At 40.3% G+C, this 11,809-nt stretch overlaps 1 protein-coding gene across 1 annotated transcript in view; it reads left to right on the plus strand.

Moving 5' to 3' along the window:
- The window catches only part of LOC124537586 (phospholipid-transporting ATPase ABCA1-like), a 35,540-nt gene extending 24,441 nt beyond the window's left edge, over positions 1–11,099 (plus strand). The window contains exons 24-33 of the mRNA XM_047114460.1: positions 962–1,056; positions 1,716–1,860; positions 2,671–2,784; positions 3,420–3,553; positions 5,382–5,529; positions 6,929–7,136; positions 8,683–8,834; positions 9,532–9,617; positions 9,982–10,154; positions 10,392–11,099. Coding sequence (XP_046970416.1) covers positions 962–1,056; positions 1,716–1,860; positions 2,671–2,784; positions 3,420–3,553; positions 5,382–5,529; positions 6,929–7,136; positions 8,683–8,834; positions 9,532–9,617; positions 9,982–10,154; positions 10,392–10,398 — 1,262 coding nt within the window. The 3' untranslated portion in view covers positions 10,399–11,099. The remainder of the gene's footprint in view (positions 1–961; positions 1,057–1,715; positions 1,861–2,670; positions 2,785–3,419; positions 3,554–5,381; positions 5,530–6,928; positions 7,137–8,682; positions 8,835–9,531; positions 9,618–9,981; positions 10,155–10,391) is intronic.
- Positions 11,100–11,809: the final 710 nt, after the last annotated feature.

Raw genomic sequence — 11,809 nt, forward strand, 5'->3', positions numbered from 1 at the left:
TGTCCCTTGTGCCTGTAGTTGCACTGGCTCACTCACCCTTCAGACCGGAACACAACAATACTGAGTACTGTTATTTGGCGGTAGAATAACTGATGAGTGGGTGGTACCTACCCAGACGGGCTTGCACAAAGCCCTACCACCAAGAAAAGTATAGTAGTAGGTATAGTGCTGGGTTCATACCAAACTGACTGTCAGTGAGCGTTACGCTGTTATTTTGTTTCCATACTTTTTCGTCGAAATCTAACCGACAATACGTTAATACGCTAAGCGTAGATATTCGGCGGCCGATTAATACGAGTATAGCGCGTCACTACGCCGCGGACTCTGATTGGCTACGTAGCTAAACGTGCGAACGTATACAAGCCGCCTGTTTTGTTCACACCATTGGCGTATTGTAGATGAAACTTATTATCAGCATCAATGATGTTTTAGTAAACAGATATGTTATTAACGCGCAAAAAGTGAATACTAGAAAACGTCCTAATTGGGACGTTTGCCTTTAAGTCGTTTTACGTAGTAATACGTTATAATACATCATAATTACGTAGTAATACGTTTTGCGTAATTAAAACATCTAGTTATCCCTTTTACTTATTGTTTTTATCAAGCTATCCTTTTTACTTTTAACGAAATGTAAAAATAAACTAAAATAAACGGTCCCCGGCGCGGCACACTTTTTCTGTTGTTTAGTACGGATATAACATATCTGTTTATTAGAATATCATTGATCAGCATATTGTGATCGTTTACACTGGGGATCACAGTGAGCCTGCTCTCATATGGCGGCTGACTATTCATTTGGTTTGATCGCGATCCAAATTCAAAATATCTCAACGAATTCCCGGTAAGATCAGTTCTAAGTTTTTATCCTTTTTCTCCGTTTTTATTTTGGTCCTATTTATGGTTCTCCTCCCATCGACCTTTCTATATATACCTTTAAATATACTAATGATTGTTTCAGCTAACGCAAAGGACCGGCTGTGCTATTTTTGTTTCGACGAGAACACTCCGGGGGAGCTCATGCTCGTGATGTTGATACAATTTATTGTTTACATGGTAAGTGATCTGACATATTAAATTTATTTTGTTTTCTATTACACATTTAAAATAATTATCAAAAGTATTTATATAAAAACAAAATATGACAAGGATTCAATAATATATAACAACAACAATAACAGCCTGTAAATTCCCACTGCTGGGCTAAAGGCCTCCTCTCCCTTTGAGGAGAGAAGGTTTGGAACATATACCACGCTGTTCCAATGCGGATTGGTGGAATGCACATGTGGCAGAATTTCTATGAAATTTGTAGTTTCATAAAAGTTTGTAAAGACAAATTAAGCTCATGAAACAGCGGTGCTTGCCTGGGTTTAAACCCGCAATCATCGGTTAAGATACACGCGTTCTAACCGCTGGGCCATCTCGGCTCAATAATCTATAAAATATCAAAAAGTATTTTTTTGAATAATTTTTATTTTGTATTAGAGTTTTATGCGTTGGATAGCTACCACCCACTACCACCAAACAGCTAATTTAATACTGACTCACGGGCACAGGAATTATAACATCTTACTTAAGAAGGTCATTCAATGGTCAACGATTGATATTTCTTACAGTACTGTCATCTATGGGCAGAGATGACTACTTACCATTAGCCCATTGGTCAGTCCGCCTGCCTACGAGTATATGACATACAAATCATTGCATGATTTCAGAGTATCGTGATTCTAACTGAATATGGATTTTTCAATGTGATGTTCGACCGTTTATTGAACTCGAGATACCAAGTGTCGTCGCCCGTGGACGTGGACGAGATGGTCCGCGCCGAGAAGGCCTACGTCGACAAGGCTATCACTCTACGTGAGTATTCAACTCTTATTTAATAACTCCACAGACTATACTAATCAAATTCAATACAAGTCGGTATGGATAGCAAAACAAATATATGTTTTTTTATAAATGACTACTACCTATATATTAATGTAATTATTTATTATATCTTAATATAAATTACTCTATAGTTTACTAAAATTCGTTAGGAAATCCGATCGGTAGTTTTTCGGTTAAGGTGGGTTCAGACAAGAGGGACGAACTCTTTTATAGTAGGACACAAATTAGATGTAGCATCGGAAAATGCAATGGAATGAAATTAAAACAGATCACTACCGATTTACACAACCAATAGAAAAAGCTCCCTATCGCGCCATTCGACGCTATTCGTCGCTATAGATTCACGCGTCAGAGAAAGCATGTGCATGTAAATCCACGCGTCAAATTGACGAATATATTAGGTCATATGATATTACAAGTTATTACGTTTGTGCAAAGATCATATTCGCATGAGAAATTAATATAGATAATTTGGTATAGCGTACTCAATTCGGATGTGATCGGTTTTACGAATATTGCCGATGCCACATCTAAGTTGAGTCGTACTATACTGAATTCTATCGAGTGTGTGAGTGAGTATTATTTTATTCCGGTTAAAATGAGCCAATGATAACAGTCGTAATAGACGTAACATCTTAATTTTCAAGGTTGATGGCACATTTTTGATGTAAGGATTAATTGTGGTTATATATACCATTTGGGTGTCCGCCTACATACGTCATAAACAAATAATAGTATGTTTTGAATTGCACTGACAACTACAATTATATTATTTGACAGCTAAAAATCAGATCCCGGACGCGATGCTCGTTAACGACGTACATAAGAAGTATTGGCGTCTCTTCGGCAAGTCTTGCAATGCAGTGAAGGGTGTCAGCTTTTCCGTTAAAAAAGGTAACATTTTCTTTTCAACCAGTCACAAGTCAGATAAGACTCTGTCAATTTGTTTGAATTACATTTAAAGCATTGAAATGGCAACATTCTATTTGACAATTCAAAAATAAAATGTCAATTATTGAAATCAGTATATATTATGAGTTAAAAAATGGTTATTTATTAACGAAAGTTGAAAATAATAATTGATCTATTCAAAAATCCATAAATCCATGCATTTTCACGTGACACAAAAAGCTCCTGATTGGTCGAGTTTATGATGACGTCACTTGGTCGTTGGTCGTTTGAATAACTTATACGTTGTCGAGATGTAGACATATTTTATGATCCTATTTATACCATATTTAAACAAATTTACATATTCCAAAATTTTAAAGAATAATTTTGTAGTTCCTAAATAGATTAAAGCTTATTTTGTTTATAAATTTTAATTTTATGTTTTTTACTAAATTTTAAAATAATTTCATTTGTCCTCGTAGTATGTTTTATTTAAATTAGTAAGCATGTTTAAAAAAATGTTTAGTAATTAGTGTAGATATAAGCGACTTGGTGTAAATACTGTAATTCTTATATTTTTCAAATAAAGATTATTATTATTACCAATTATTATTTTTTTAATAGATGATGTATTTCAGGCGAATGTTTCGGTCTTTTGGGCGTCAACGGTGCCGGTAAATCGAGTACGTTCAAGATGATGACCGGCACCGACTGTCCCACGCGTGGGTCGATATTTGCCAATGGGCATTTTATGACCCCATTCTCTACTAAGGTATGCGAATATAACAATTCTAAATTTATACAATTTTAAGACGTATGTAGAAAAGGTTTCCACATTCAAGTATTACAGCGGAATTGTAGCGGAAGCTACTTGATGGTAGGGCTTTGTGTATGCCCTACTGGGTAGGTACCCAGTCATTAGTTATTCTACCGCCAAACAACAGTACTCAGTATTGTTGTGTTCCGGTTTGAAGGGTGAGTGAGCCAGTGTAACTACAGGCACAAGGGACATAACACCTTAGCTCCCAAGGTTGGTGGCACATTAACGATGGAAGGAATAGTTAATATTTCTTACTGCGTTATTGTCTATTGGTGATGGTGACCACTTACCATCAGGTGGCCCATATTCTCGTCCGCCAACCTATACCATAAAAAAAGAACAGCTTTGCTTATGGGAAACGGCGCGTTTTCTACAGACGCGCCGTTTCCCATAAGCAAAGCTGCATTTTCTTCTGGGTAAGCGGGCTGTTATATAGACACCCTGATAATAAGTGGTCACCAATACCCATTTAAATAGGCATCGTAATAAATTGTAATCATTCCTTACATCTCCAGAGCGCTATTAATTGGTCCTTTGTGCCTCTAGTTACATTCGCTTGCTCACCCTTCAAACCAGAAAACAACAATATTAAAAGAAGAGTTAATGATGATTTAGAGCGCTAAAATTAAAACAGTTATAAAATAAATATAGTGTTATCAAAAGTGCTATTCTTATAGTTCAAATATTCACCATAAAATATGTATATATATGTGTCTAATTTCATAGCAATTCTGCCACATGTTCATTCCATCAACCTGTATTTTAAGTGTGGGATGTTCTAAACCTTCTCCTCAAAGTGAAATAAGGACTTAGCCCAGCAGTGGGGAATTTCCGGGCTGTTGTTGTTGTTGTTGACCGATAATAAGAGCTTCGTTTACATTTGCTGCCAATATGGTTAATAATTACTGAGACTTTGCTTACGTAAACCTTGAATGCCAACGAAATGGGTAATGAATAAATAATAAAATAAATATGAGACATCATATGAACATATGAACATCATATACATTGCTCTGACCCAATGTAAGTAGCTAAAGCACTTGTGTTATGGAAAATCAGAAGCAACGACGGTACCACAAACACCCAGACCCAAGACAACATAGATAACTAATGATCTACATCGACTCGACCGGGAATCCAACCCGGGAGCTCGGTGTGGCGTACCCATGAAAACCGGTGTACACACCACTCGACCACGGAGGTCGTCGTAATGGGAATGGGATGTCTTGGGATATTTATGTCAATCAAAAATCAAAGTATACTTTATTCAAGTTGGCTTTTACAAGCACTTTTGAATCGTAATTTATCAATTAAGTGAAGCTACCATCGGTTCGGAAAGTAGATTCTACCGAGAAGAACCGGCAAGAAACTCAGTAGTTACTCTTTTTCAACATTTAAAACAACAACAACAACAACAACAGCCTGTGAATTCCCACTGCTGGGCTAAAGGCCTCCTCTCCCTTTGAGGAGAAGGTTTGGAACATATTCCACCACGCTGTTCCAATGCGGGTTGGTGGAATGCACATGTGGCAGAATTTCTATGAAATTTGTCACATGCAGGTTTCCTCACGATGTTTTCCTTCACCGCTGAGCACGAGATGAATTATACAGAAAAATTAAGCACATGAAACAGCGGTGCTTGCCTGGGTTTGAACCCGCAATCATCGGTTAAGATGCACGCGTTCTAACCACTGGGCCATCTCGACATCTCGACATTTAAAAATTAAAAATAAATTAGATATTCGTGGGCGACGAACTAAACGTCGATTTATGTGCGCAGTATCTGCAGTCGCTCGGCTACTGCCCGCAATTCGCCGGTCTCGACAACTTTCTCACCGGCTACGAGAACCTGAAACTGCTGCTGACATTGCGCGGACTCGAGCCAGCTGACGCGGACAGGGAGGCCAAGACTTGGATCGAGATCGTCGGTGAGTATATTATACCTGATAGGCTATTTGACGATGTGAAAAATAAAGTGTCAGTTATTGTAATATGTATATTTTATGAGTTTAAAAATGTTTTTTTTTTGCTAACGAATGTTGAAAATAATACTTAATTTATGCAAAAATCCATAAATAAAAATGTTTTTTTTTGCAAACGTTAAAACGTTTGTCACGTGACACAAAACGCTCCTGATTGGCCGGGCTTGTGGTGAAGTCACTTGATTGTCTACTATATGTACCACAGATTAAAATACAAACAATTGACGTCACCGACCCCATTGCAGCGCCCTATTGTCCAAGTAGCGTTTTCGCGTGTTATTTAAATATGGAATTTTTAATATGATATTTTTCGGCAAATATGTACTAGAAATAAAAAAAAAACGAAATGGACAGTGAAAATCGAACACTTTTAAGTTTGCATCTAAGCTAGCTGTACCAAAACGCCTACTCAACTTAAACATAGTATTGAAAATTAAATAGGTTTACTGTTGGTTCCTGAATGATTTCTGTCGATCACATAATCGACGCCGGGTACTATTTATATATACAGGGTTATTGGTAATTCGACGTACATCCGTTAGGAGGTGATAGGGGTGACTATTTGCAATAATTTTAACCCCCATATGCATTATCGGCCCAAATTGAAAAATGGGAGGCGGAAAACGATATTATTTCCATATTCTATTAATTTTTTTCCTCAAAAATGCCTTAAAAACTAAAAAAAAAACATTACTGTTTTCTCAGCTTTCCAAAAGTGTATAAAAACTAGGAATTTATTTCAAAGCAGCCAAAATAAAATGACCAGAAAGGACGCAGGTGGGAATTCGTATTCGAACATGAACGAATTTGTACTAAATGTAAAAACTGGCTGATAATGATTGTTTGAATATTGACAAGTATCCAGTGTTCATTTGTTTTTATAAATCAGAAGATAAAAATTGATTTTTATTGATATTTTTTTGTAAATAAATTTTTGAAGTTGCATTTTTGATAAATTTTGAAAAAAGCTAAAAACGTGATAACGCAAAAATCGTTCACTTTTGGATATGGGGGTTAAAATTATTGTAAATAGTCACCTCTATCACCTCCTAACGGGACTACGTCGCATTACCAATAACCCTGTATATAAATAAATAAATAAATATGAGACAACATCACATACATTACTCTGATCCCAATGTAAGTAGCTAAAGCACTGTGTTATGGAAAATCAGAAGTAACGACGGTACCACAAACACCCAGACCCAAGACAACATAGAAAACTAATGATAATCTTCATCGTCTCAGCTGGGAATCGAACCCAGGACCTCGGAGTGGCGTACCCATGAAAACCGGCGTAAACGCCACTGGACCACGGAGGTCGTAAAATATATCCTCGATGCAGGTCTCGAGAAGCACATGCACCGGCGCGTGGCGGGCTACTCGGGCGGCTGCAGCCGGCGCCTGAGCGCGGCGGCGGCGCTGTGCGCGGGCGGCGCCGTGGCGCTGCTGGACGAGCCCACGGCCGGCGTCGACGTGGCCGCGCGCCGCCGCGTGTGGGCCGCGCTGCGCCGCGCGCGCCCCGCCCGCGCGCTCCTCGTCACCTCGCACAGGTGACGCCACACGCGCACAACACTCGTCACCTCGCACAGGTGACACCACACGCACACAACACTCGTCACCTCGCACAGGTGACACCACACGCGCACAACACTCGTCACCTCGCACAGGTGACACCACACGCGCACAACACTCGTCACCTCGCACAGGTGACACCACACGCACACAACACTCGTCACCTCGCACAGGTGACACCACACGCGCACAACACTCGTCACCTCGCACAGGTGACACCACACGCACACAACACTCGTCACCTCGCACAGGTGACACCACACGCGCACAACACTCGTCACCTCGCACAGGTGACACCACACGCGCACAACACTCGTCACCTCGCACAGGTGACGCCACACGCGCACAACACTCGTCACCTCGCACAGGTGACACCACACGCACACAACACTCGTCACCTCGCACAGGTGACACCACACGCGCACAACACTCGTCACCTCGCACAGGTGACACCACACGCGCACAACACTCGTCACCTCGCACAGGTGACACCACACGCACACAACACTCGTCACCTCGCACAGGTGACACCACACGCGCACAACACTCGTCACATTGTCAAATGTCGAAATATTGTCATCCGTGAAATATTATTACGTATTGTTACCTGTTGTGCGCCGCCGGAACACTCGACACATCTCTATCTCGTCACATTGTTAAATGTCGAAATACTATTGCAATTTATTAGAGCTGAGATGGCCCAGTGGTTAGAACGCGTGCATCTTAACCGATGAATGCGGGTTCAAACCCAGGCAAGCACCACTATATATATGTGCTTAATTTGTGTTTATAATTCGTCTCGTGCTCGGCGGTGAAGGAAAACATCGTGAGGAAACCTGCATGTGTATAATTTCATCGAAATTCTGTCACATGTGCATTCCACCAACCCGCATTGGAACAGCGTGGTGGAATATGTTCCAAACCCTCTCCTTAATGGCAAAGGAGGCCTTATCCCAGCAGTGGGATAATTATATATATAAAATTTACAGGCTGTTACTTTTATTGCAATTAAACGTATTGTTACCTGTCGAAGTTCAATTTTTACATGGCAATCTGTCCCGCGTCAAATTGTCAACCGATGAACGCTCCTCCTGATCGGTCGGTCTTGTTTCCGTTATCATTCGTTACTTTACATTCTATCGAAATAAATTTCAATTTATAGTATGACACAAATTAGATGTAGCATCGGAAAATGCAATGGAATGAAAATAAAACCGATTACTGCCGATTTACACAACCAATAGAAATAGCTCCCTATCGCGCCATTCGACGCTATTCGTCGCTATAGATTCACCCGTCAGACAAAGCAAGGGAATGTAAATCGACGCGTCAAATTGACGAATATATTAGATCATATGATATTACTAGTTATTACGTTTGTGCAAATGTCATATTCGCATGAGAAATAAATATTGATAATTTGGTATAGCGTACTCGATTCGGATGTGATCGGTTTTACGTATTTTGCCGATGCGACATCTAAGTTGTGTCGTACTATAGTTTAGTTTACTAATTTTCCGGCAGCATGGACGAGATGGAGGCGCTGTGCGGGCGGCTGGCCATCCTGTCGGCGGGGCGCGTGCGCGCGCTGGGCAGCGCGGCGGCGCTGCGGGCGACGCACGCGTCGGGCTACGCCGTGCGCCTCAAGCTGGCGCCGCGCGCGCCCGCCGACGACGGTGCGCACCCGCACACACCCAGTGGCGTAGCTAGTTTAGTAAGGGCCCCGGTGCATAAAAAAGAATCGGGCCCTCACCCCCTCTTTCCCATCCTTCTTTAACTAATAAATTATAGATACCAAATAAATCTTGTGCTCGGCTTCGTGTTTTTCTAGCTTCAGACGCTTAAGGTTTAGTTTAGAGGGCCCCCTAAACTCCAGGGCCCCGGTGCACTGCACCACCTGCCCTACGATAGCTACGCCACTGCCCACACCCACTACAGACTACCCACGATCTCGATTACGATCCCTATCCGATCCGTAGGCGTCCTAAGCACGTCCTACACGATCCCGTCGACAGACTCACTGCCGACAACACTACCCAGATAGGTACAGACAACACACACCGACCCCGCCGGCGGGGTCGAGGTCCCTATTTACCGACACGTCGGCGCCTAGGCGTACGACGTTGAATGCACACGTCATTCCTCCCTGGAGTCGACGACGGCGTCCTAAGCCGAGGTCCGGCCTCATAGGAGGCACCCTTAGGATGCGCGTATTCTGAGCCCTTCAGTGGGCTCCCATCACTAGGCCTGAGCATATAGCTCGCCTACCCCACCCGGTGACGTTGTAGAGGCCAATAGGGCCAAAAGCAATACACATTTCGAAAAAAAAAAAAAAATCGATTACGACTCTTATCCCCTTTGTTTCCGTTGCAGAGACCGACGGCTCCGAGTCGGAGCTGAGTAGCCTAAAGGCGGCTCTTCACCAGAAATTCGACTGCACGCTCCGGGACGAGCACCGGGTAAGTTTTATTGACCGATGTATGCCGGCCCCGCGACCCGTATCAAATTTACTAGTATCCGAATATAGTAGACTGAATTACCCTACTAATGTTAAAAACAATATTTGTGATTATTACTTTTGTTTATCAATAAAAATCATAGCATTTTATAAAAGTATCAACTCACTGTTACTTCGGAGCATTTTATTATAATAATCTATTTCATGATGTCTCTGTAACGTTTACTCATCACTTTATTAAAATCGGTGATAATTATTGACGCACGTACACCCAAAAGAAACTCAGAGCGAGGTATACGTTACTTAACCTAAAATTTGCAGATATCATTTGCCAACATAAATTGAATACTTCAATTAACTTCCAGACGATGCTGCACTACCACATCAACGATACGATGAGATACAGCAAGCTTTTCACCAAATTGGAAAGCCTCAGGGAGAACTTTTCGCTGCTGGAAGATTATTCGGTGACCGAAACGACGTTGGAGGAAGTGTTCCTGTCGTTCGCCAGGGAGGAGGTGCGGGATCAACCGACACCTGTTTAACCAGTTGCGTAGCTATCGTAGGGCAGGTGGTGCAGTGCACCAGGGCCCCGGAGTTCAGGGGGCCCTCTAAACTATACCTTAAGCTTCTGAAGTTAGAAAAACAAGATTTCTTATTTGGTATCTATAATTTTAAAGCGTAATTATTAGTTTGAGAGGTATGGGAAAGAGGGGGTGGGGGTCCGATTCTTTTTCTATTCACCGGGGCCCTTCCTCACCTAGCTACGCCACTGTGTTTAACGTAACAGCTCCTGTACACGTTATCTAGAAAAAGTGGAAAATGATAACCAAACTACAGACCCATTTAATGAAAGCAAGTCTCCTAAATTAAATTTGAAGATTTGTAAGTTGTATGCCGTCAATTTAAAATTTTATACTAAGATGTTGGTGCTTAAATATTTTTTTTAGCGCCATTGTCATAACTTAAGCGCGCTTTTATGTAATCTCTATAATATAAACAACTTAGAATGCGAACAGTGTCAAATGACAAATTTAAAAAAGGCCTTTTTCGCTTAAATATATATTCATATTTTGGAGTTACAAGAAATATCTCATACATAAAGTCATTGAAAATATTATTTAATTAGATTCTTCACCCCGATCTCCATTGGCCTTCTCCTTACGTCTGATGATTATGTAATCCACAAAGTATTATTTCGCCAAAGTATTAACGACTTTGTTAAAATAAATAAGGTCTATTTCGTTTTTACATGGATCCAAAACTTATCTATTTGACTAGACCACTTCCAGAGTTAAACTAGCAGCTTTATTTTAATATAATAAGTAGGCTAGATGTGTTAATTTTAAGAAACAGCATTATAGTACGACACAACTTAGACGTAGCATCGACAAATTCAATAAAACCGATTTCTCTCGATTTACACAACCAATAGAAATAGCTCCCTATCGCGCCATTCGTCGCTATAGATTATCGTGAAATCTACGTGTCTAATTAACGAATATATTAGGTCATTCAAGGTCAGGTCAAGAATATTTTACAAGTTATTACGTTCGTGTAAAGATCATATTCACATAATAAATAAAAATTGATAATTTTGGATAGCGCACTTAATTCGGATGTGATCGGTTTTACGATTTTGGCCGATGCTACATCTAAGTTGTGTCGCCTTGCTCGCTGTCAATGAGAAATACAATTTCTCGTATTTAGTCAAGAAGCAACTATAAATAACCACAGATTATGACGCGATTTTTAGTTATTATATTTATTATTTTATTTTATTGTGAAGTATTTTCGTTTTTTGCAACTTATGGGGGAGGTGAATAGATTTATTTTATTAACGTAAATAGTTACCTCAATACTATGTCATATGATTTATTCTTGGGAAAAAGTGCGAGTTGCAAATATATAGTACTGTTAAGACATTCCAATGTATATTATATAACAAACTATGAACGCACTTATTTTTTGTATACAGCACGTTTTATTTGTATATTCAAGCGTGTAATGCTACTGTTAAGGATTATATAACGACATTTATTTCTCATTATAATACAGGGTGCTACTGTTAAAATTTGAACACAATTTATTTCGAGACCGATGTTTACATGCATCTAGCGAGTGCCTAACTTTTACCAACAGACAACTATTTCGAATTACATCTGCCTCATTACATAACTAACCCTCAATTGT

The sequence above is a fragment of the Vanessa cardui genome, chromosome 18, assembly GCF_905220365.1.
Source record: "Vanessa cardui chromosome 18, ilVanCard2.1, whole genome shotgun sequence".
NCBI lineage: Eukaryota > Metazoa > Arthropoda > Insecta > Lepidoptera > Nymphalidae > Vanessa > Vanessa cardui.